Source organism: Poecilia reticulata, chromosome 4 (genome assembly GCF_904066995.2).
Source record: "Poecilia reticulata chromosome 4, P_reticulata-male-v2, whole genome shotgun sequence".
Classification (NCBI taxonomy): domain Eukaryota; kingdom Metazoa; phylum Chordata; class Actinopteri; order Cyprinodontiformes; family Poeciliidae; genus Poecilia; species Poecilia reticulata.
In genome coordinates, this window is record NC_088833.1 from 20,001 (window position 1) to 42,911 (window position 22,911).

At 49.8% G+C, this 22,911-nt stretch overlaps 1 protein-coding gene across 3 annotated transcripts in view; it reads right to left on the minus strand.

The window, feature by feature from the left end:
- LOC103463264 (nuclear factor I/A) overlaps window positions 1–22,911 on the minus strand; it is a 46,650-nt gene that overhangs the window by 19,993 nt on the left and 3,746 nt on the right. Inside the window, exons 1-2 of one of the 3 annotated variants that reach the window (XM_081605842.1) lie at window positions 6,680–7,498; window positions 2,386–2,914 (exon numbers count right to left, since the gene is read on the minus strand). In XM_081605842.1, coding sequence (XP_081461968.1) covers window positions 2,386–2,914; window positions 6,680–6,706 — 556 coding nt within the window. In that variant the 5' untranslated portion in view covers window positions 6,707–7,498. Of the gene's footprint in view, window positions 1–2,385; window positions 4,674–6,679; window positions 7,499–22,911 lie in introns of those variants that run through there. The other 2 variants (XR_014087145.1, XM_081605843.1) reach the window with 2 other exon arrangements.

Sequence of the window (22,911 nt, forward strand, 5' to 3'; positions counted from 1 at the left end):
GTTATAAATTAACATTACAGCCCACAGAAAGACAAAAAGATCAATATAAAGGAAATTATTAAAATTAAACTAATATAAAAAGAAATTTAAATGTGTAGTTTTTAATTTATAGTTTACAGAATAAATAAATGTTTTTGTTCTTTTTAAAAGGCAGTTTAAGAGGCAAAAAACTGCAAAATCTGAAATAGGTTCTGTTAAAAAATTCATCAAAATATGAAAAAAGAAAAGAAATAGAAAAAATAACAAGATAAGAAAACATTAATAATATTAGCAGAGTTGTTAAAGAAAAAGTGGAACGAACGTTTGTTGCCGAAATAAATCTGGTTCTCGTTCTTACAGGCTGGTCTGACCTGAAGACGCACATCCTGGTCCTTCTATGCAACTGAGCACTTTGAATAGACTTCCATTCATTTTAGTCACTGTTTTTGTTGCTCATTGCAACTTTAACCACAACCTGACTAGAACTGGCGGCACTGAAGAAATGTCCTCACTACCACTAATGACCTCCACTTATTGGTAAATGTTGTGGACGTGGTCATCTAGATAGTTCATACAAGTACACACACACACACACACCCCTACACACACACACACACACACACGCACACACACACACACACACACCCAGACACACACACACCCCCGCACACACACACACACACACACACCTACACACACACACACACACACACACACACACACTCCCACACACACCCCTACACACACACACACGCACGCACGCGCGCACACACACACACACACACACCCCTACACACACACACACACACACCCCCCACACACACACACACACACACACACACACACACATACACACTAACAGAGCCTCTGGGTTGTTCTGGTCCATCAGAACCAGAATCAGGTTATTTTGGACACAAACAGGGAATATAACTTTGGTTCCTCATTTGATTTTATTTGATTTCTTTTTGTTTTTATGAATTTCTGAAAGTATTTTAAGATTTTTCTGTCTTAAATATGATGATTTATTTTGTAAAGTATTTAATTAAAAACAAAATATTTTAATTTTACATTAGTTTAATTTGATTAAATTTAATTTTAATTAATCCTTTTACTTACATTAATCTCTTTTTGGGCTGCACAGTGGTGCAGTTGGTAGAGCTGTTGCCTTGCAGCAAGAAGGTTCTGGGTTCGATTCCCGGTCTTCCTGCATGGAGTCTCCATGTTCTCCCTGTGCATGGTGGGTTTTCTCCAGGTACTCCGGTTTCCTCCCACAGTCCAGAAACATGAATGACTGGTCTGTCTAAATTGTCCCTACGTGTGTGTGTGTGTGTGTGTGTGTGTGAGCATGGTTGTGTGTCTCTGTGTTGCCCTGTGACAGACTGGCCACCTGTCCAGGTGACCCCGCCTCTTGTCCAGAACATTAGCTGGAGAGGCAGCAGCTCCTCCTGACCCCACTGAGGGACAAGGGTACAGAAAATGGAGGGAAGGATAATATTTTTTTCAGTATACACTAAAGTAAACACTAATAAACACTAATTTTTGTGGACTGCTCTGTGTGTGTGTGCGTCAGCAGGTGAAGCTGAGTTCAGGTGTGAGTCTGCAGGTCAGTCAGGACTTCGGTAATTAATCCAGAAACGAAGCTTCAAATCTGGTTAAAAGCTCAGAGCTCACACACACACACTCTCTCTCTCTCTCTCTAGCCCTAACTAACTAGCTCTAACCCACAAACAGCATTTCCCCTCATGGGGACCAGGAAAATGTCCCCACAAGGACATAAAAACCTGGTTCACACACACACACACACGTTTTATGGGGACTTTCCATTGACTTCCATTCATTTCTGCAGCCTAACCCTAAACCTCATCATAACCAAAACTCAGTTCACACCTTAGTCCTAAATTTGACCCCTGACCCAAAAACAGTGTTTCCCATTGAGGGGACGAGGCTTCGGGCCCCACAAGGAGCAATTAGTCCCCACAATGTAGTATGTGTCAGGAAAATGATCCCCACAATGTATTACAAACACACACACACACACACACCTGCAGCAGGTGTGCTGAGCCATCAGAGGTGAAAAGTCCAATCAGGAACTACTTTCAGCAGCGGATGAACACAGTGAGACAGATGGGTGGAGGAGGGTCAGGCCCCCTACATGCTGACCTCTGACCTCTCATTGTGTCTCTACAGAGGCTGCCAGGGTGAGAGGATGACCTTTGACCCCTAGCCTTTTTCTGCCAGAGCGTTTTAATATGAAAAGCTGCATCTGTCACTTCCTGTTTCTGCAGCAGACAAATGGTCTGAAAATGTAGAACCGCTGAACCGGATCTCACCATCAGAACCAGGGATCTGGACCCATCAGAACCAGGAACCGGCCCACCATCAGAACCTCCAGCAGCAGGGACCCACCTGAGTGCACGAAGTAGGCCAGGTAGAGGTCGAGCTCCTTGACGGAGACGCCGATGTGGTGCGGCTGGACGCAGAGGCCGGGGTTGGCGCACTGCGGCGCCTTGACGAGCCGCTCGCCGTCCGTGCTCTCCAGCGGGATTCCCTTGAACAGGATGACCATCACCAGGTCCAGGCGCCACACCTTGTCGGCCTGCCGCAGGCAGTCGATGCGCCGCATCTTGCCCTTCTGGTCCGGGTTGGACAGCACGCAGCACGGCGCCTTCTTGCCCGTCACCGTCAGCACGAAGTCCTCCCGGAACTCGGGCCGGATGTCCTTGCGCAGCTTGGCCAGCAGGCGGGACGCCCACTTCTGCTTGACCTCGGGCTTCTCGCCCAGCAGCTCATCCTTCACCGCGCGCTCCTCCTCCTTGGACATGCGCTTCTCGTGCTTCTTGAAGTACTTCCTCTTGCGCGCCTGCAGGTTGAACCAGGTGTAGGCGAAGGCCCGGACGTGGGGGAGTAGCGCCTCGATGAACGGATGGAACTCATCCTGGGGACGGACAGAGACAAGCAGAGACACGGTGAGACATGGAGAGACATACAGAGACACGGTGAGACATACAGAGACACGGTGAGACAGACAGAGACATGGAGAGACAGACAGAGACATGGAGAGACAGACAGAGACACGGTGAGACAGACAGAGACATGGAGAGACAGACAGAGACATGGAGAGACATACAGAGACACGGTGAGACAGACAGAGACATGGAGAGACAGACAGAGACATGGTGAGACATACAGATACACGGTGAGACAGACAGAGACACGGTGAGACATACAGAGACACGGTGAGACATACAGAGACACGGTGAGACATACAGAGACACGGTGAGACAGACAGAGACACGGTGAGACAGACAGAGACATGGCCGGCTGCTGCCATTGGCTGCAGCAACGCTGACCTCTGATTGGCCGGGTGGAGACAGCAACCAACCGTCCATCCATCCAGTTGTTAAACAACAGAACAGATTCAGCCTGGATGCCGTCTGGGCCCCAGAATGACAGAGAGGCCCCACAACACCGTATTGGTCCCACAATGCCATCTGGGCCCCAGAATGGCAGAGAGGCCCCACAACACCGTATTGGTCCCACAATGCCGTCTGGGCCCCAGAGACTGGGCCCCAGATGGCATCCAGGGCCCCAGGATGCTGAAGACCCAGGATGCCACACACTGGGCTGGACGGGCCTCAGATTTCTAGAAATGTATTTCAGATTTCTGATGAATTCCGTCTCTCTGCAGAACCAGGAACCCAAACGGTTTCCTTCAGAACCAGGAGTCTGTTTTGCAGGTTCTGCTCCAGGATCAGGTCAGATTTCCAGAAACAAAGGCCGGATGTTGAGAGTGAGTGCTGCAGCTCTGCGTTGGAGCGCCAGCTGCAGAGCTGCGCCCCCCCGCTCTGGGTCTGAATACGGATCTTTGTTCCTTCTTGGATCCACTCCAGGAGAACGGGTCTGTCTCCAAAAGAGCCTCCAGCAGCTCAGCGGCTTCTCTCTGAGCGCCGGACGGCCCGGAACGTCGGCGCTGCCGCTCGGCATTAGAGTCCGGGGGCTGCCGAGATGAGCTGGGCTCCGACGCCGCATTCTCACATTCCTGACCTGCTCTGTTGACACTCCGTCTGTCTGCCGCAAACCAAATCCCACTTAACGAGTCTCGGTCCGGCCTCAAAAGCTGCTTTTCCTGCTAGCGGGGGAGATGATCCCAACATCCTCAGGAACGTTTTCCCAAATGTTTGCAGGAAACTCTGGGAAGAAGCTGCCATTTCTGGAAAATTGTACATTTCCTCACGGACGCCTTTCCTTTCAGATAATTCAGTCATTCTGCTCCAGGAAAGGAAATAAAATTACAGCTTCAGGAAAATCAACTGAAGGGAAACAGGAAAATTATTCCACAATTCAGGAATTTATTAAAAAATGTCTAATTATTTTTTAACATTCACTGCTTCCGATCAAATCTTCAGAAGAAGGAAATATTTTTTTAAATCCCCTCAAAAATATGGGGGAAAAAATCTGTGAGAAAACTGGAATTTTTGTGTGTGAAATTTTAAATACTTTTCACAGATTCTGATCCCGGCAGATCTTTCCTGTTATCCAGGTCCTAAAATCCCACTCCGGCTCCTCCGGCCCGGACGCTGGTCCTGGGAATTAAATTTGGGAATTCTGATCAAACAGCTGGAAACCAAAGGCGGTTCTTCCTTCATCTTCCAGGGCCGGTGGAGGGCTGGGGGGCCCCGGGGGGGCTGGGGGCCGCGGGGGGGCTGGGGGCCACTGGGGGGGCTGGGGGCTGTGGGGGGGCCGCTGGGGGCCGTGGGGGGGCTTGGGGGCCGCTGGGGGCTGGGGGGCCGCTGGGGGCCCAGGCAGGTTTCTATGCTCCCTGTCGGCACCGTGAAAACAGGAACAACCGGCCCAGTTGGCAGTCGGCATGTGGAGGAGCAGAAACACCAATCTACTCCCGGCACTGCGCTGCCTCTCACACCGAGGGGATCAGAGCACCGGGGGTCAGCAGGGGTCAGCAGGGGGTCAGCAGGGGGAGCCAGGGGGGCAGAGGCCCGCTGGACCTCCAGGTCATCCGGCGGCTGAGCAGACCGGGCCTCCAGAACAACGATCCAAAACTGAAATCCAATCAGGGATTAAAATCTGCAGGTTTAGATTTTATTCCCACTGCAGAACCAGAACCAGAACCAGAACCAGCAGCAGAACCAGAACCAGCAGCAGAACCTCCTGGATTTAAACTCATCATCTTTTCTTTACTGCACCAGAAATTATTCTTGATTTTGTTTTTATTTTTAATCATTTTTCTTCTATGCTGCTGCGCCTGAATGAAAAGATACATATTTTTATTTTATTCCATTTTGTTTTCTGTGTTAAATAAAATCACAGACACAAAAACATTAAAACAACTGGTGTAAAAAACCCTAAATATTTAAAATGTTTAACAAAATTAAACCTCTTGAATTCAGTAATTCTATTTATATTTCTGCTCTGTTTATTGCTTAATAATTTCCACAAATAACAGAATTAAATGAACAAATATTGTTCAGAAATTTATCGAATTTAACAGGAGATATCGCAAAAGATGCCCCCTGGTGGCAGGGCAGAAACCGCTGACGTCATCTCAGAAAAACTTAAAAAAAAGAAAAAAGAAAGGCCCGATTATTTACAATTAACAATTTCAACAATTTCAACATTTGGAGAAAATCTGTTTTTTTTTCTCTTCTAAACTTTGCAGCAGTTAAAATCAAAGAGTGAATCAAGTGTTTGACGGCAGCTGAGCGGGATTAGAACCAGCAGCCAGTCAGTCAGGCTGCTGATTATTGGTTTAACAGGCTGATAATCTGATTAGCGCTCCCGTTCGCTGCTGCAGCTTCAGACCAACTTCAAACAGCGAAGCTCCAGATTTAGTTCCTGCAGGAACATCAGCGGATCAGAGCAACAAAAGGTTCTGCGGAGAAAACAGCAGATTCCATTCAAATGTTCCTGAATTATCAATAAATCTCATCCCTTCAGATTTAGCAGCACAGCCAGTAATTATTCAGCTCTGGGATTTAATCTAAATGTAATTTATTAAAGCCTTTGCTCAGATTAAAAAGGATTTCACAGAAACGGATCAATTTAAATATTTGTGTCTGATGCAGGAATAAAAATAAAATCAGCCCAATTTGTTGTGAGGATTTAATCCTGGCTGTCCCCGTTTCCCTCAGAAACACGAAGGGAGACTCTAAATGCCGATTTTAACCTCTGACCCTGAATGCAACCCTGCAGGTTGCAGCAGGACTTCAGGTGTTTATGAGGTTTAAATCTAGGAGTCATCCGGTTCGGTCCGCGGGATCACCTCCAGTTCCTGGAGTTCTGCTGCAGGCCGCAGGTTCGGTTCCGACCCGAACAGCTGCAGGAAGGCAGGCTTCATGAAGAAAACCGGGCTTCCTGCTCAGACGCCCACAGGTGACCGAAACACGGCCGGAATCAGGACCGGAAAACCGGCCGCTTCTCCCGCTTCCTGCGCGGCACAGCTGCAAAGTTTAAGAGCCAAGAAAAGAGGAAAAACCCGCCGGGTTCGGAGTCCAAATTCTGGTTCCGATCAGACCTGTCTCCGTCCAATTACAGCCCGGAGCCTGAGAGAGCCTCCCGGGTAACGGCGTCGGACGCCACCGGGCCGAACCGAACCAACATCGCTGCCAGACCCGGTAAATGGAGACCAGGCTGTGGAGGAAGTTTGGCGCTCCGGCGGCAGAAGGCCGGAGGTGACGGGACTCACCTGGGTCAGACATAGCGGAGAATACATATCTGTCCGCCGGGCTCCGAGCTCTGGAAGGTGTGTGCGACCGTGTGTGTGTGTGTGTGGGGGGTGTTACTGTGACTCCAGTGTGTGTTGGTCTGTGTGTGTGAAGAGCAAAAAAGAAAGTGTGTGTGAGAGTGAGTGAGGGGGAAGCGGAGCCCTCCTTCTGCCCGCTTCGCTTCACATTTCCGGGCAGAGCTGAACTTCGGACCCGCCTCGGGTCACGGTCCGGACCTGTGGAGGCCCTCCGCCGGGGAGCGCACAACTTTCCGCCCACAATCCAACCACATCTCCGGCGACACCGCACAAGTCCAGTCAGAGCAGCAGCGAGGACCTCAGGAGGTTCAGACGGACGGAACAAAGATCCAAACCGGTCCCGAACTGCATTTCACAGAACCCAAGAACTGCGTCCAGGAGCGGCCCCCGCCGGCATCCCTGACCGCTCTGCGGTGCGCCGCGGCCGGCGTGCGGTTCCCCTGCGCTCAGGAGAAAGAGAGCGGTGCAGCAACGGAGTCCTTCCCGGGACAAGCGCTGCCGGGAGCGGGGAGAGGCGGTGGGACGACCCGGGAGACGAGAGACTGTCCCGAACTCCTCCAGCTCCGAACACCGACTCCTCCGCTGCTCCTCCGCCGGACTGCGTCGCTCCGTGTGCGGCCACAGACTGATCACACGCGCCGCTGATCGATCACAAATAACAGCATCGATCCTCCGCGCGCACTTTCACAAGTATACTGCTGCTGGGTGCGCGCGCGCGCTTGCACGAGAGCGCCACTAGTGCCCTCCCCCCTCCTTTAGGAGCAAAGAGGAACAGAAGGTGGAAAACCGGAGGAGAACCGGGTCGAACTCAGAACCGCAGAAGAAGTTACAGAAGTCACCAAACTTCTTCTTCATCATCATCATAATGATGATGATGATGATGATGGGCTCAGCACCATCAGGTTTTTTGGGGGGCGGAGCTTGTTCCTCAGCTGTCCAGGTTAGAAGATGAACGACTCAACCCACATTTTTATCAGAACCTCAAATGGACCATGAAGGTCCTGCCCAACTGGACTGAACCCGGTAGCTGCAGAAACACAGATGCTGACATTAGAACCCATCTGGACAGAACCATGTGGGCCATCAGAATCGGAACCTTCAACAGTCCAGAACCAGAACCAGACTGTGCTTTGGATCAAGAACCGCCTCCACTGGTTCTGATCCAAAGCAGCCTGCGGGTTCTGAGGAACCAGCACCAGACAACACTCTGTGTTCTGACTGGTCCAAATAAATACACCTCAGCAGCTCAGCTTTGCTCTGATTGGACAGAACCTTCAGGTGATCAGAACCAATCAGAACTCAGTGAGCTGAAGGCCCGGTGAATCCTCAGAGCTTGACCCGATTCCTAACCAGAACCTGAACAAACAGAACCAGAAGCAGCAGATCCCGTCTTGGTTCAGGTCCATAGTGCTGAGTAGAACCGGTTCCTGCTGCAGGTTCCTCTGGGTTCGGCCTGAGCCCCCTGGTGGAGGATGGAGGTACTACCAATCGATCCCAGAGCAGACGAAGTCAGGTAGTTATCGATATTTCTGAATAAAACCAGAAAAACTGGAACAGTGTTACAGTTTACAGATGGGTAAACAGTAATACTACTTGAAAAATAATAACTTATCTTACTGTATTTACATTTTTAGGCTTATGTTAAGTAATATCAAAAAATATTTATTGTAAACTTTTCACTGTCAGGTCGTTGTAGTAAATCAACTACTCTGATAGTCAGCAGCAGGCATAACTGTAATAATGATAATAACAATAATGATAATAGTCTTCCATCTTTTCAAACTGTTGCTAGCTTCAGTGCTACATCAGTACGTGAGGAACAGCTGGAGTCGGAAACATTTCTTATATTTTAGCTTTTCATAAACTGTTCTTGAGTTTATTGTTAGAAAATCTTACTAACGAAATATGTTAATGGCTAACAAACCAAACGTGACTCTTAGTTGGACGTATCAAACTGAAACGGTCCATCAACTTCAGCAGGCGCTTCTGTTACAGAGAACAACCTGAGTGCTTAACGGTAAGGGGGCGGAGCCAGGCCAGGGGTCAAAGATCATCACTACAACTAGACAGATTTGGTTATTTTTAAGGACATAAAACATGAGTAGGATAACTGAGCTCTCCTGCCGGGGGGCAGAGAGGGCAGATCCCCCCACCAGTAGCCCCCTGTAGATCCGGCCCTGGAGCAACCAGGGAACGTTCAGCAGGAAAACCTGAGCTGGAGGTGGCAGCAGTGATGAACGGCAGCCTGGGGCGCCATCTGCAGGCGGAGGGGAGCTACTGCAGCCTGAGAACACAACCAGAACCAGAACTGAAACAGAACCATTCCAGAACCAGAACCTTCATCAGGACTTAACAAGGGTCCAGACCGGTTCTTTCAACAGAACCAGGCCCGCGTGACTCCCAACAAAATCGCCTGGAGGAAGAGGAGCTGAAACCCAAAACATCGTTGCCATAGAGACGGTGAAGGTTGGGAAGGCGGTGGGGAGGATGGCCTGGACCAGAACCAGAACTGAAACATCTCCTGACTCTGATCTGGCAGCAGAGGATCCGTCTCCAGGTTTCATCCGTTTGTCTGTCATGCAGAGGAGGAAGAGGAGGAGGAGGAGGAAGAGGAGGACAGTCGGTGTTTGATTCCCAGCCGTTTCACCATCTGTCTCCAGAAAGCCGGCAAGATGCCAAAACCCTGAGAGCCAGAAGGAGCCGGGAGGAAAGCAGCTTCCTGAATTATTGATCCGATCTCAGGAAAACAACAGAACCCGATCAGAACCAGAAACAAAACCCGATCAGATCCACAAAAACATCAGAACTTCATCAGAACCATGACAGACCATCTGCAGCAAATCCACCACATTTCTACTAATGGCGGGATTTTAACACATTCATTTGATAATTAATTTAGGATTTAAAGCATTAAATATTTTAACACAATTGCTAGTTTTTTATTGTGTAAAGAGTTCTGTTAGAAACTTGTGTGTTCCTGTTTCTGGTAGGTCGGTGAATTTGACGCACAGCTACATCCGCGAACAGCAGCAATGAAGCTGGTTTTCTCGGATAATTTCTGCTTCTAAACGATTTGATGCTGGAAAATACGATTGTGTTCAAGTTGTGCTAAAAAGAGTTAGCCTATCAGATGCTAAGCTAGCCTAAAATAGCAGTTGAATGTTAAGCATGTAGCAGCTAATGCTGCTGTTAGCTGCTAAAGAATCTCAATGGTTGATCAGAAAAACTCTGGAAAGATTAACTTTGCTCCAGTTTGGTGGTTGAACAGATGAAAAGGTTGATTAACTGCATAAACTATTTTAATGGAGTCACTAATTTCTCCTCATATCAGGACCTTATGCCTGAACCAGACACTTAAACGAACCCAACCAGAACCAGAACTTGATACACACCTCACCCCTGACCTCTGACACTCAACAAGGGGTCCACTGCACCAGAACTGGGCTTTGGGCCCCATAAGGCCAGTGGCTTTCAGAGACACACTAAATTATTTTATGTGTGTGTATGTGTGTGTGTGTGTGTGTGTACTTGTTTAGTACACACACATGCAGGATTACTGAGCGCAGCAACATAAGAACCAGAACCATCTCATTTAAGTCCAGAACCGGTCCAGTTTACAACAGACCTCTGGTGCTAGAACTGTCCTTCCGACTTGGAAAAGGTTCTGACGGCTCCTGATCCAGGTCAGCGGATTCTGATGGTTGGTGGTTCTGAAGCAGTCGGCCCGGTCCCAGCAGAACCACCACAGAAACCATTCGAGGAAAAAAACTCAGATTCTTCCACAGAACCAAAATATCTGCGGAGCGCTGAAGGGAAGGCAGCAAGGGGTCAAAGGTCAGCCTCCTTACATTCATCTATTCTGCTTTCTGCCTCTCACACACACACACTCACACACACCCTCCTGCCCACGCACATCCCGGCTCCTCCAGAACCAGCCCAGCTCTGCAGCTCAGAGAAGGAGCCTGCAGGCGAGAAGCAAGGCAGCAACCCGCCCCCCCCCCCATCTTTGACAAAAAAAAAACAAAACAGTTAAACCAGTCAGGGATCCACACCGCACTGTTCTGAGGTTCTGATCCGATCCACTCATCCTTCCTGTTTAGTGATCCGATTGGTTCAAGTTCAGCTTCTCACCCCGACCCAAACAGGCGACCCATAAGGTTTCTGTCAGGAAGTTGAAGAGAGAAAAAAGTTTATGTTGGAGCAGAAGGAGCTTAACACCCACAGAAACAGGCAGTCGTGTTTTTGTGTTTTGTGGGATCTTCACATTGACATCCATTCATATTCTACAGCCTGACCTCTAACCCAAAAACAGCATTTCCCTCATGGGGACCAAATGTCCCCCTAGGAGCAGAGGTCCCCACAGCCCCACATTGTCGACAGAGATAAGTCCCCACAGGGTTACAAAAACCTGGTTCAGACACACACACACACACACACACACCCAGATGCTCAATCTGCCTCCAAACACAGAGCAAAACAACAGGAGAGCAGCCAGATGTTCTCAGACAAACAGACCTGCACACACAGCTGGAGACACACAGACACACACACACACACACACACACACACACACACACACACACACACACACACACACACACACACACACACACACCTGCAGATGGAGACAGGTGGGTCAGGACAACAGCCAGTCAGGCTGCTGCTCTGATTAGTCATGTGACCAATCAGAAGCCCTTTGGACGCCTTGTAAGTCGTCACAGAGCTGCTTCCTGATTGGACTCTGATCAGCCAATCAGAGGAAACGTGTTTGATACGTTTAGATGAAACTTGATTGGCCAGAAATCGCAGGAGCCAAGAAGAAATAATATATAAAAATAGAAATAATAAAAATAAAATGAACTAAAGTAAGACAATAAAAACATAATAAAATATTACAATAGAAATGGTAAAGGAGAATAAATATAACAGAAATCATAAATACAATTAAAATTAAAACAGTAATAAAAATATTAGATTTGATAAAAACAAATACAAAATCATAAAAACAATAAAGATATATACTTTTTAATCACCTTCAGCCCTCTCATTTTTCTGGTTCTGCTCTTCATCTAGAGCCAGAACCAGAACCAAATATGGAGAATTAGCATTCAGCTTCTATATGCCATAGATCTGGAACAAACTTCCAGAAAACTGCAAAACAGCTGAAACACTGAGTTCCTTTAAGGCTAAACCAGCTGGTTGGAGCTGCTTTAGAAACATAATCAATGAAACATGAATCAGTGCTTCATTGATCAATAATCTGATGTGTATTGGCAGCAGAACGTGACGCTTCCGTTGTTTCTGTGTTTTTATGATGTAAAGCTCTGTTGCTGAAATTTGCTGAACAAATAAAGTTTGATTGATTGAACATGTAAAAATCTGAATCCTGTTTAAAGTGGAACATTGGACTTTTTTGCAGGCTACCCGTCCAGAACCAGAACCTGAATCGGACCAGCAGAGAGGAGGAAGCATGGAGGAATGCCTCCCTCTGCTGGCCGCCGCTGGGAACTGCAGGAAGGACTTCCATCATAATCAGCTGATTATGATGAAGGACTTCTGGTCAGCAGAACCAGAACTCCTGGTATCAGAGCACAGATGCTTTTGTTCTGAAGGGACTGGCATCCGGTCCGCCTACACTATAGAACCTCAGAACCCGACCTCTGGAATGTCTGCGGGTACGGCTGCTGCTGGCAGACTGGTACCGGCTCTGGTCGGTTTCATCCTCACTAATCAGGATCACATATGATCCTTCTTCGAGGGTCCGGTACCGGCCCACCACGAACCAACCCGGCACCGGGAAAACATGACAAACAATATAGTTGCTGTCAGCAGAGACCCGGTTCTGCTGAAGTCGATCCGGTTGTCTGCAGCTTATATGGAGGATGGAAGGCAAAGGAGCTCCATCCAGGATGGAGGAACAGGGTCAGAACCGAGTCAGAACCGACTCAGAACCGAGTCAACGACCCGGCCCAGCTATAGCTGCCACCTTTCAGAAATCAAAATAAGGGACGCCCCACCACGGCATGTCGCCTGACGCTCATGTCAGATCTCCAATAGACACGGTGTGTGTGTGTGTGTGTGTGTGTGTGTGTGTGTGTGTGTGTGTGTGTGTGTGTGTGTGTGTGTGTGTGTGTGTGTGTGTGTGTGTGTCATGGGTCTCACGGTGGGACGGCCGCTGCAGGGACTGACGGTATTTCATGGCTGTTTTAGTTAAAGGGATCCATAGAGGATTCGTTAGTAGAGGTGGCCTAGAACCAAAACCTGTTGTCCAATCAGAGTCTCATGTTTCTACTGAAGCAGATTTAATTAAACAGGTGTAAAAAGCATCTGGTAAAAATCTACTCAAGTAATGAGAAATTGATCATAACACATGATTTAATATTCAAAATGTCCTCAGACAGCCAAAAATATAAAAGTCACGTGAAAATTCTGGGATGTTAAAGAATATTACCAAAATATTTACAGGAATATTTAGCCTCCAGGTTTGGAGGCTGGTTCTAGACCAATTTAACCACAGGGCCAGGATAGTCAGCGCGTTTTTATGGGGCACTTTAAAAACAAAAATAATAAACAATATTTGATATATGACGTGAGTCAAAGAGCCACTTGTGTCTCCAGAGATCCAGGCTGCAGATCCAGCAGATGGAAAGTCTGATCCTGTCTCCATGCAGCAGCTAAAAGAGCAGCACTATCATTTTAATTCATTGTGAAAGTTAAATAAATCTACCACTAAATGCTAACAAAATACATTTATTTAGTATAATTTCCTCAGTTCCCCTGAACTTTGGCCCAATATTTGGTTCCGGGTCAATAGAACAATAGAACCTTCAAGCTGGATCGCCGGTTCTGGTGGAAAACATCAAAAGGGTTCTGATAAAGTAGTTGTGAGATTCTGATAAAATTCAGATCCGGTTCTGTGGTTCTACAGCTGATGGAGAGCTGAAGGTCGGCAGAACCAGAACCAGGTTCTGATGAGAACAGACCAATATATTCTCTGGTTCTGTGTGTGTCTGTGTGTGTGTGTCTCTGTGTGTGTGTGTCTCTGTGTGTGTGTGTGTCTCTGTGTGTGTGTGTGTCTCTGTGTGTGTGTGTGTGTGTGTGTCTCTGTCTCTGTGTGTGTCTGTGTGTGTGTGTGTGTGTCTCTGTGTGTGTGTGTGTGTGTCTCTGTGTGTCTCTGTGTGTGTGTCTCTGTGTGTGTGTGTGTGTGTCTCTGTGTGTGTGTGTGTGTGTGTGTGTCTCTGTGTGTGTGTGTGTCTCTGTGTGTGTGTGTGTGTCTCTGTGTGTGTGTGTGTCTCTGTGTGTGTGTGTGTGTGTGTGTGTGTGTCCAGCTGCTCCTTGTTATCCAGGATGTTTCAGCAGAAAGGAATTTATTTTATTTTATTTTATTTTATTTGCTGAAGACGATCCTGCGATCAGGGAACTTCCTGCTCTGCGGTTCTGCAGGACCTGCAACGTTTTGACGAGCCACAGCGATCCGGTTGCAGCGCCGGCCGGGCCGGGCCGGGCCGGGCCAGAACCCAAATAAACCCAGGAGGAGAGGAAGGCTCTCTGTTTACATCTGAGATAAATCAAAGCAGAGCTACAGGAAGTTCAGCCCCAGGCCCGGCCCGCTTTATTAGAACCAGAACCAGAACCGCATGCACACTTCCTGCTGGGGCCAGGGGGCTGATGGTTGAAGGTTCTGATTCCGACCCAGATGGGCTGCAGGCCAGAAACAGCCAGCTGTGGGTCAGGTTCTGGTCCAGAACCTTTAAATATCAGACGGAACCAGAAGCAGAGCTGGACGGACCAGGACCGTCTGAGCATGGCAGCATCATCCTGCGGGCCGGTACCGCTCCAGCTTCCCTTTCGGGTTGCCGATTCAATTCCCGCTCTGCTTTCCCTCTGAGCAGCTCCAGCCCAGCAGGGGCTCAACCTGGACCCGACCCGGTTCGGTTTTCTCCAGGATCATCCTCAGAAACCCAATCCACTTCAATTCCAGGTCCGCCAGCGGCCGGGTCCGGTTTCAGTCCAACAGCAGAACCGCCTGCAACTGGACCTGGCGGGTCGCTGACCTGCAGCTCTGATGATGAGCAGCTTGGGGGGATAGATACTGGTTCTGATGGTTCCAGTGGTTCTGATGGTTCTGGTGGTTCTGATTGTTCTGGTGGTTCCGATGGTTCTGGTGGTTCCGATGGTTCTGATGGTTCCGGTGGTTCCGATGGTTCTGGTGGTTTTGGTGGTTCTGGTGGTTCTGATGGTTCTGGTGGTTCTGATGGTTCTGATGGTTCTGGTGGTTCCGATGGTTCTGGTGGTTCCGATGGTTCTGGTGGTTCCGATGGTTCCGGTGGTTCCGATGGTTTTGGTGGTTCTGGTGGTTCTGATGGTTCTGGTGGTTCTGATGGTTCTGATGGTTCTGGTGGTTCTGATGGTTCCAGTGGTTCTGGTTCTGGTGGCTCTGACGGTTCTAATGGTTCTGATGGTTCTGGTGGTTCCGATGGTTCTGGTGGTTCCGATGGTTCTGGTGGTTCCGATGGTTCTGATGGTTCCGGTGGTTCTGGTGGTTCTGATGGTTCTGGTGGTTCCGATGGTTCTGATGGTTCTGGTGGTTCCGGTGGTTCTGGTTCTGGAGGAGAGGAGTGGACTCTGTGGCGCCTCCTGCAGGCCTCGGAGATGAAGATCCTAGAACATTTTCATTGTTGACCTTTGACCTGAAGGTGGGTCACAGAGGATGGCCCGGTTCTGTAAATGGGTCGGGTCCGGATCACGTGACCCAGAGAACCAGCAGGTCTTCCAACATCTGGCGGCCCTGCTAATCGGATCAGGCCAGCTGCTGCGCTGAGGTTCTGATCCATTTACTGATTGGTTAATCACTCAGAGATCACACTGAGCCGGTCAGAACCGCAGAGAACCGGGCCGGCAGGAGCAGACCGTTTCCATGGGAACAGAGAGAAACCATCACCAGGGAGGATCTGCTCTGCTGGATCAGAACCGGCCCGTATAGGTTCTCCTGGTTCTGCCGGGGCATCATGGACAGACCGACCAGAACCGGAGTCCCTCCGACCCAAACGGACTCCTGACAGATCCGCCCAGGCGCCTCGACGCAGCGAGGCGTGAAGCTGCAAACAGTGAGAATCGGCGCCGCTGGTACCGGGCCAGAACCCTGACGGCTGCCTGGCAGGAGCCCAGCGGTGCCGACGGAGCAAACAGCCTGAAGACTGACGCGGCGGCTGGCACCCGAACGCACCGCGGCGCCGGTCCAGAGCCCGGAGCAGATGGTGCCGCTGGTTCTGGTTCCAGCATGTTCCTGTCACCACAGGCCCCGCCCCCTATGCCCAGCCTGGCCTCTGATTGGCTGCTGCTCCACACAGAATCACACAGTTTCACACCCAGAACCTCTGGCTGATGATGATGATGATGATGATGATGATGATGATGATGATGACCAAGCTGCTGGTCCCAGAAAACCTGGACCGGATCAGAACCGATCAGAACCCGGAAGTGAGGAGAATCCGTCCTCACTTCCTGTCTGGGTCATGTGACCTGCTCTGCCGGTTCCCCAGTCAGCTGACCTGCTGGACCTGGTTACCAACAAGTCCTATCAAAACAGAGAGGAGACATGCTAGCGTTAGCCTAGCGCTAACTGAGGTCAGAAACTCCAGTCAGCAGAATCGGGTCCTGCAGGTCCTGGAATATCCTGGAACATCCTGCAGGTCCTGGAACATCCTGGAACATCCTGCAGGTCCTGGAATATCCTGCAGGTCCTGGAATATCCTGCAGGTCCTGGAACATCCTGCAGGTCCTGGAACATCCTGCAGGTCCTGGAACATCCTGGAACATCCTGCAGGTCCTGGAATATCCTGCAGGTCCTGGAACATCCTGCAGGTCCTGGAACATCTTGCAGGTCCTGGAACATCCTGCAGGTCCTGGAACATCCTGCAGGTCCTGGAACATCCTGCAGGTCCTGGAACATCCTGTAGGTCCTGGAACATCCTGCAGGTCCTGGAACATCCTGCAGGTCCTGATATCAGAGGAGCATCCTGGTCCTCCAGGTCTTTCATTTTGCTGAATTGTGGATTTTTATTAATATTTATTATGAGGTATAAAATGTTTACAGCATGAAAATGGAGACGGAAATAAAAACTGATTTCCATGAAGTCGTCACGTTTCTGCTCAGGTGTTTTTATTGTTCCCGTGTTGATCATGTTTAACGTTAGCATGACGCTCAGTAGCATCCAGATCCCGTCAGACCGTCAGTTCCTGGAACCGCAGGATCCAAACCTGGTCAGCGGGAACCTGGGGTCAGTTAGACCTGACCACCGAAACGTCCAGGGTTTATTTATTTCTGTTTTTATGGAGTTTTATTTTTACTGCAGCTGAAAGAATCCAAAGGTCATCAGAGGTCATTTCAGAGTGATAACTAATGGTTCCACACTGGTCCAAACCCACAAACGTCCAGAACCACAGGAGACACGGAGGTTCTGGTACCAGGACTATGATGGTTCTGCTGAAGAACCGCAGTCAGGTCAGAGTCAGAAGGTCCAGAACCAGAACCGGTCCTTCTTTCCCTGACTGGAACGGACCAGTCCAGAGAACCTCTGAGGAGGAGGAGGAGGAGTCTGCTCTTCATCACATCCAGAACCAGAACCTGCCGGGCCTCAGAACCGTGGGCCGGCCGGTTCCCCTGCTGCTAAATCTACATAAATGAGATCAAGTTGCTTAATTTAAATATGTTAATGAGGTGAAAAGAATTTATTAAAACTGATTTCTGCTGATATTTATGAACACAAAACGATTTGAGACAATAATCCTGTCAAAACCAGTTGGTTCTGTAAAAATATAAAGTTCACATCAGAAACTTTCATCAAACTCATATTTTCTGTTTCTAATCATCTTTTCATTTTTAAGGCTCAAATCTAAAAACTCATTTAAATAAAATATGAAGAATTTTGACTCAATTTATGTTGTAAAGAAACTTTTAGCTTATTAGACTAAATGTTTTACTAAGTCTGGTTTATTAAAGGATTATAATTACTTTAGTAACAATAATAACAATAATCATAACAGTGATTATTGTTATCTGGGCTCGAACTGCAGAACCGGACCGGATATTGGAGCCTGGAGCGAACTGGACCTCAGAGTGAGGCGGGTCGGTTCTGGTCCGGATTACAGTTGAAACTCGACCCAGAAGCCCAGAGAACCGGAGCAGCTGAGGCGGATCCATCCGGACCAGACCGAGGGGAGGAACCAGAACCAGAACCAGAGGACCCGGTCCGGTCGGGTTCGGTCCGTGTTTCAGGAGCTAAAACACTGAAGCTGTCCTGGAACTAGAACCCATCCTCTCTGGGTCGATCAGTACGGCAGAACCAGAGGCAGCTGGATCCAACCGGGTCAGAACCGCCATCTGAGCTGAAGGTTCTGGAGGAAAATCTGGTACATGGATCAGAACAGAAACTGGGTCGGGAAAAATCGGAGGCTTTCTGAGACCCGGTTCTGTTCAGATGGTTCTGAGCTGAGGAGGTCCAAACTGGACGACGTCATCGGTTCTGATCTCAGAGGAGAAAGTCGATCAGAAAGTTTTACTTTATTTTTTCAGTTTCCACATTTGAGTTGCTGAGCAGGAAACTTTGACTAGGCCGAGTTTTAATCTGTTCAGGACAAGAAGCTACAAAGTTTATTATCCTGGTGAGAGACGAGAGGGACGCAGAGTGGACAAGACACAGAGTGGACAGGACGCAGAGTGGACAGGACGCAGAGTGGACAGGACACAGAGTGGACAGGACGCAGAGTGGACAGGACACAGAGTGGACAGGACGCAGAGTGGACAGGACGCAGAGTGGACAGGACGCAGAGTGGACAGGACGCAGAGTGGACAGGACGCAGAGTGGACAGGACACAGAGTGGACAGGACGCAGAGTGGACAGGACACAGAGTGGACAGGACGCAGAGTGGACAAGACGCAGAGTGGACAGGACGCAGAGTGGACAGGACGCAGAGTGGACAAGACGCAGAGTGGACAGGACGCAGAGTGGACAGGACACAGAGTGGACAGGACGCAGAGTGGACAGGACGCAGAGTGGACAAAAAGTAGTTGTGAGATTCTGATAAAATTCAGATCCGGTTCTGTGGTTCTACAGCTGATGGAGAGCTGAAGGTCGGCAGAACCAGAACCAGGTTCTGATGAGAACAGACCAATAATTCTCTGGTTCTGTGTGTGTGTGTGTGTGTGTCTCTGTGTGTGTGTGTCTCTGTGTGTGTGTGTCTCTGTGTGTGTGTGTGTCTCTGTGTGTGTGTGTGTGTGTGTGTCTCTGTCTCTGTGTGTCTGTGTGTGTGTGTGTGTGTCTCTGTGTGTGTGTGTGTCTGTGTGTGTGTGTGTGTGTCTCTGTCTCTGTGTGTGTCTGTGTGTGTGTGTGTGTCTCTGTGTGTGTGTGTGTGTGTGTTTGTGTGTCTGTGTGTGTGTCTCTGTGTGTGTGTGTGTGTGTCTCTGTGTGTGTGTGTGTGTGTGTGTCTCTGTGTGTGTGTGTGTCTCTGTGTGTGTGTGTGTCTCTGTGTGTGTGTGTCTCTGTGTGTGTGTGTGTGTGTGTGTGTGTGTCCAGCTGCTCCTTGTTATCCAGGATGTTTCAGCAGAAAGGAATTTATTTTATTTTATTTTATTTTATTTGCTGAAGACGATCCTGCGATCAGGGAACTTCCTGCTCTGCGGTTCTGCAGGACCTGCAACGTTTTGACGAGCCACAGCGATCCGGTTGCAGCGCCGGCCGGGCCGGGCCGGGCCGGGCCAGAACCCAAATAAACCCAGGAGGAGAGGAAGGCTCTCTGTTTACATCTGAGATAAATCAAAGCAGAGCTACAGGAAGTTCAGCCCCAGGCCCGGCCCGCTTTATTAGAACCAGAACCAGAACCGCATGCACACTTCCTGCTGGGGCCAGGGGGCTGATGGTTGAAGGTTCTGATTCCGACCCAGATGGGCTGCAGGCCAGAAACAGCCAGCTGTGGGTCAGGTTCTGGTCCAGAACCTTTAAATATCAGACGGAACCAGAAGCAGAGCTGGACGACCAGGACCGTCTGAGCATGGCAGCATCATCCTGCGGGCCGGTACCGTCCAGCTTCCCTTTCGGGTTGCCGATTCAATTCCCGCTCTGCTTTCCCTCTGAGCAGCTCCAGCCCAGGGGCTCAACCTGGACCGACCCGGTTCGGTTTCTCCAGGATCATCCTCAGAAACCCAATCCACTTCAATTCCAGGTCCGCCAGCGGCCGGGTCCGGTTTCAGTCCAACAGCAGAACCGCCTGCAACTGGACCTGGCGGGTCGCTGACCTGCAGCTCTGATGATGAGCAGCTTGGGGGGATAGATACTGGTTCTGATGGTTCCAGTGGTTCTGATGGTTCTGGTGGTTCTGATTGTTCTGGTGGTTCCGATGGTTCTGGTGGTTCTGATGGTTCTGGTGGTTCTGGTGGTTCCGGTGGTTCTGGTGGTTTTGGTGGTTCTGGTGGTTCTGATGGTTCTGGTGGTTCTGATGGTTCTGATGGTTCTGGTGGTTCTGATGGTTCTGGTGGTTCGATGGTTCCGGTGGTTCCGATGGTTTTGGTGGTTCTGTGGTTCTGATGGTTCTGGTGGTTTGATGGTTCTGTGGTTTGGTGGTTCTGATGGTTCAGTGGTTCTGGTTCTGGTGGCTCTGACGGTTCTAATGGTTCTGATGGTTCTGGTGGTTCCGATGGTTCTGGTGGTTCCGATGGTTCTGGTGGTTCCGATGGTTCTGATGGTTCTGGTGGTTCTGATGGTTCTGATGGTTCTGGTGGTTCTGATGGTTCTGATGGTTCTGGTGGTTCTGATGGTTCTGATGGTTCTGGTGGTTCTGATGGTTCCAGTGGTTCTGGTTCTGGTGGCTCTGACGGTTCTAATGGTTCTGATGGTTCTGGTGGTTCCGATGGTTCTGGTGGTTCCGATGGTTCTGGTGGTTCCGATGGTTCTGATGGTTCCGGTGGTTCTGGTGGTTCTGATGGTTCTGGTGGTTCTGGTGGTTCTGATGGTTCTGGTGGTTCCGGTGGTTCTGGTTCTGGAGGAGAGGAGTGGACTCTGTGGCGCCTCCTGCAGGCCTCGGAGATGAAGATCCTAGAACATTTTCATAGTTGACCTTTGACCTGAAGGTGGGTCACAGAGGATGGCCCGGTTCTGTAAATGGGTCGGGTCCGGATCACGTGACCCAGAGAACCAGCAGGTCTTCCAACATCTGGCGGCCCTGCTAATCGGATCGGGCCAGCTGCTGCGCTGAGGTTCTGATCCATTTACTGATTGGTTAATCACTCAGAGATCACACTGAGCCGGTCAGAACCGCAGAGAACCGGGCCGGCAGGAGCAGACCGTTTCCATGGGAACAGAGAGAAACCATCACCAGGGAGGATCTGCTCTGCTGGATCAGAACCGGCCCGTATAGGTTCTCTGGTTCTGCCGGGGCATCATGGATAGACCGACCAGAACCGGAGTCCCTCCGACCCAAACGGACTCCTGACAGATCCGCCCAGGCGCCTCGACGCAGCGAGGCGTGAAGCTGCAAACAGTGAGAATCGGCGCCGCTGGTACCGGGCCAGAACCCTGACGGCTGCCTGGCAGGAGCCCAGCGGTGCCGACGGAGCAAACAGCCTGAAGACTGACGCGGCGGCTGGCACCCGAACGCACCGCGGCGCCGGTCCAGAGCCCGGAGCAGATGGTGCCGCTGGTTCTGGTTCCAGCATGTTCCTGTCACCACAGGCCCCGCCCCCTATGCCCAGCCTGGCCTCTGATTGGCTGCTGCTCCACACAGAATCACACAGTTTCACACCCAGAACCTCTGGCTGATGATGATGATGATGATGATGATGATGATGATGATGACCAAGCTGCTGGTCCCAGAAAACCTGGACCGGATCAGAACCGATCAGAACCCGGAAGTGAGGAGAATCCGTCCTCACTTCCTGTCTGGGTCATGTGACCTGCTCTGCCGGTTCCCCAGTCAGCTGACCTGCTGGACCTGGTTACCAACAAGTCCTATCAAAACAGAGAGGAGACATGCTAGCGTTAGCCTAGCGCTAACTGAGGTCAGAAACTCCAGTCAGCAGAATCGGGTCCTGCAGGTCCTGGAATATCCTGGAACATCCTGTAGGTCCTGGAACATCCTGGAACATCCTGCAGGTCCTGGAATATCCTGCAGGTCCTGGAATATCCTGCAGGTCCTGGAACATCCTGCAGGTCCTGGAACATCCTGCAGGTCCTGGAACATCCTGGAACATCCTGCAGGTCCTGGAATATCCTGCAGGTCCTGGAATATCCTGCAGGTCCTGGAACTCTTGCAGGTCCTGGAACATCCTGCAGGTCCTGGAACATCCTGCAGGTCCTGGAACATCCTGCAGGTCCTGGAACATCCTGTAGGTCCTGGAACATCCTGCAGGTCCTGGAACATCCTGCAGGTCCTGATATCAGAGGAGCATCCTGGTCCTCCAGGTCTTTCATTTTGCTGATTGTGGATTTTTTTATATTTATTATAGGTATAAATGTTTACAGCATGAAAATGGAGACGGAAATAAAAACTGATTTCCATGAAGTCGTCACGTTTCTGCTCAGGTGTTTTTATGTTTCCCGTGTTGATCATGTTTAACGTTAGCATGACGCTCAGTAGCATCCAGATCCCGTCAGACCGTCAGTTCCTGGAACCGCAGGATCCAAACCTGGTCAGCGGGAACCTGGGGTCAGTTAGACCTGACCACCGAAACGTCCAGGGTTTATTTATTCTGTTTTTATGGAGTTTTATTTTTACTGCAGCTGAAAGAATCCAAAGGTCATCAGAGGTCATTTCAGAGTGATAACTAATGGTTCCACACTGGTCCAAACCCACAAACGTCCAGAACCACAGGAGACACGGAGGTTCTGGTACCAGGACTATGATGGTTCTGCTGAAGAACCGCAGTCAGGTCAGAGTCAGAAGGTCCAGAACCAGAACCGGTCCTTCTTTCCCTGACTGGAACGGACCAGTCCAGAGAACCTCTGAGGAGGAGGAGGAGGAGTCTGCTCTTCATCACATCCAGAACCAGAACCTGCCGGGCCTCAGAACCGTGGGCCGGCCGGTTCCCCTGCTGCTAAATCTACATAAATGAGATCAAGTTGCTTAATTTAAATATGTTAATGAGGTGAAAAGAATTTATTAAAACTGATTTCTGCTGATAT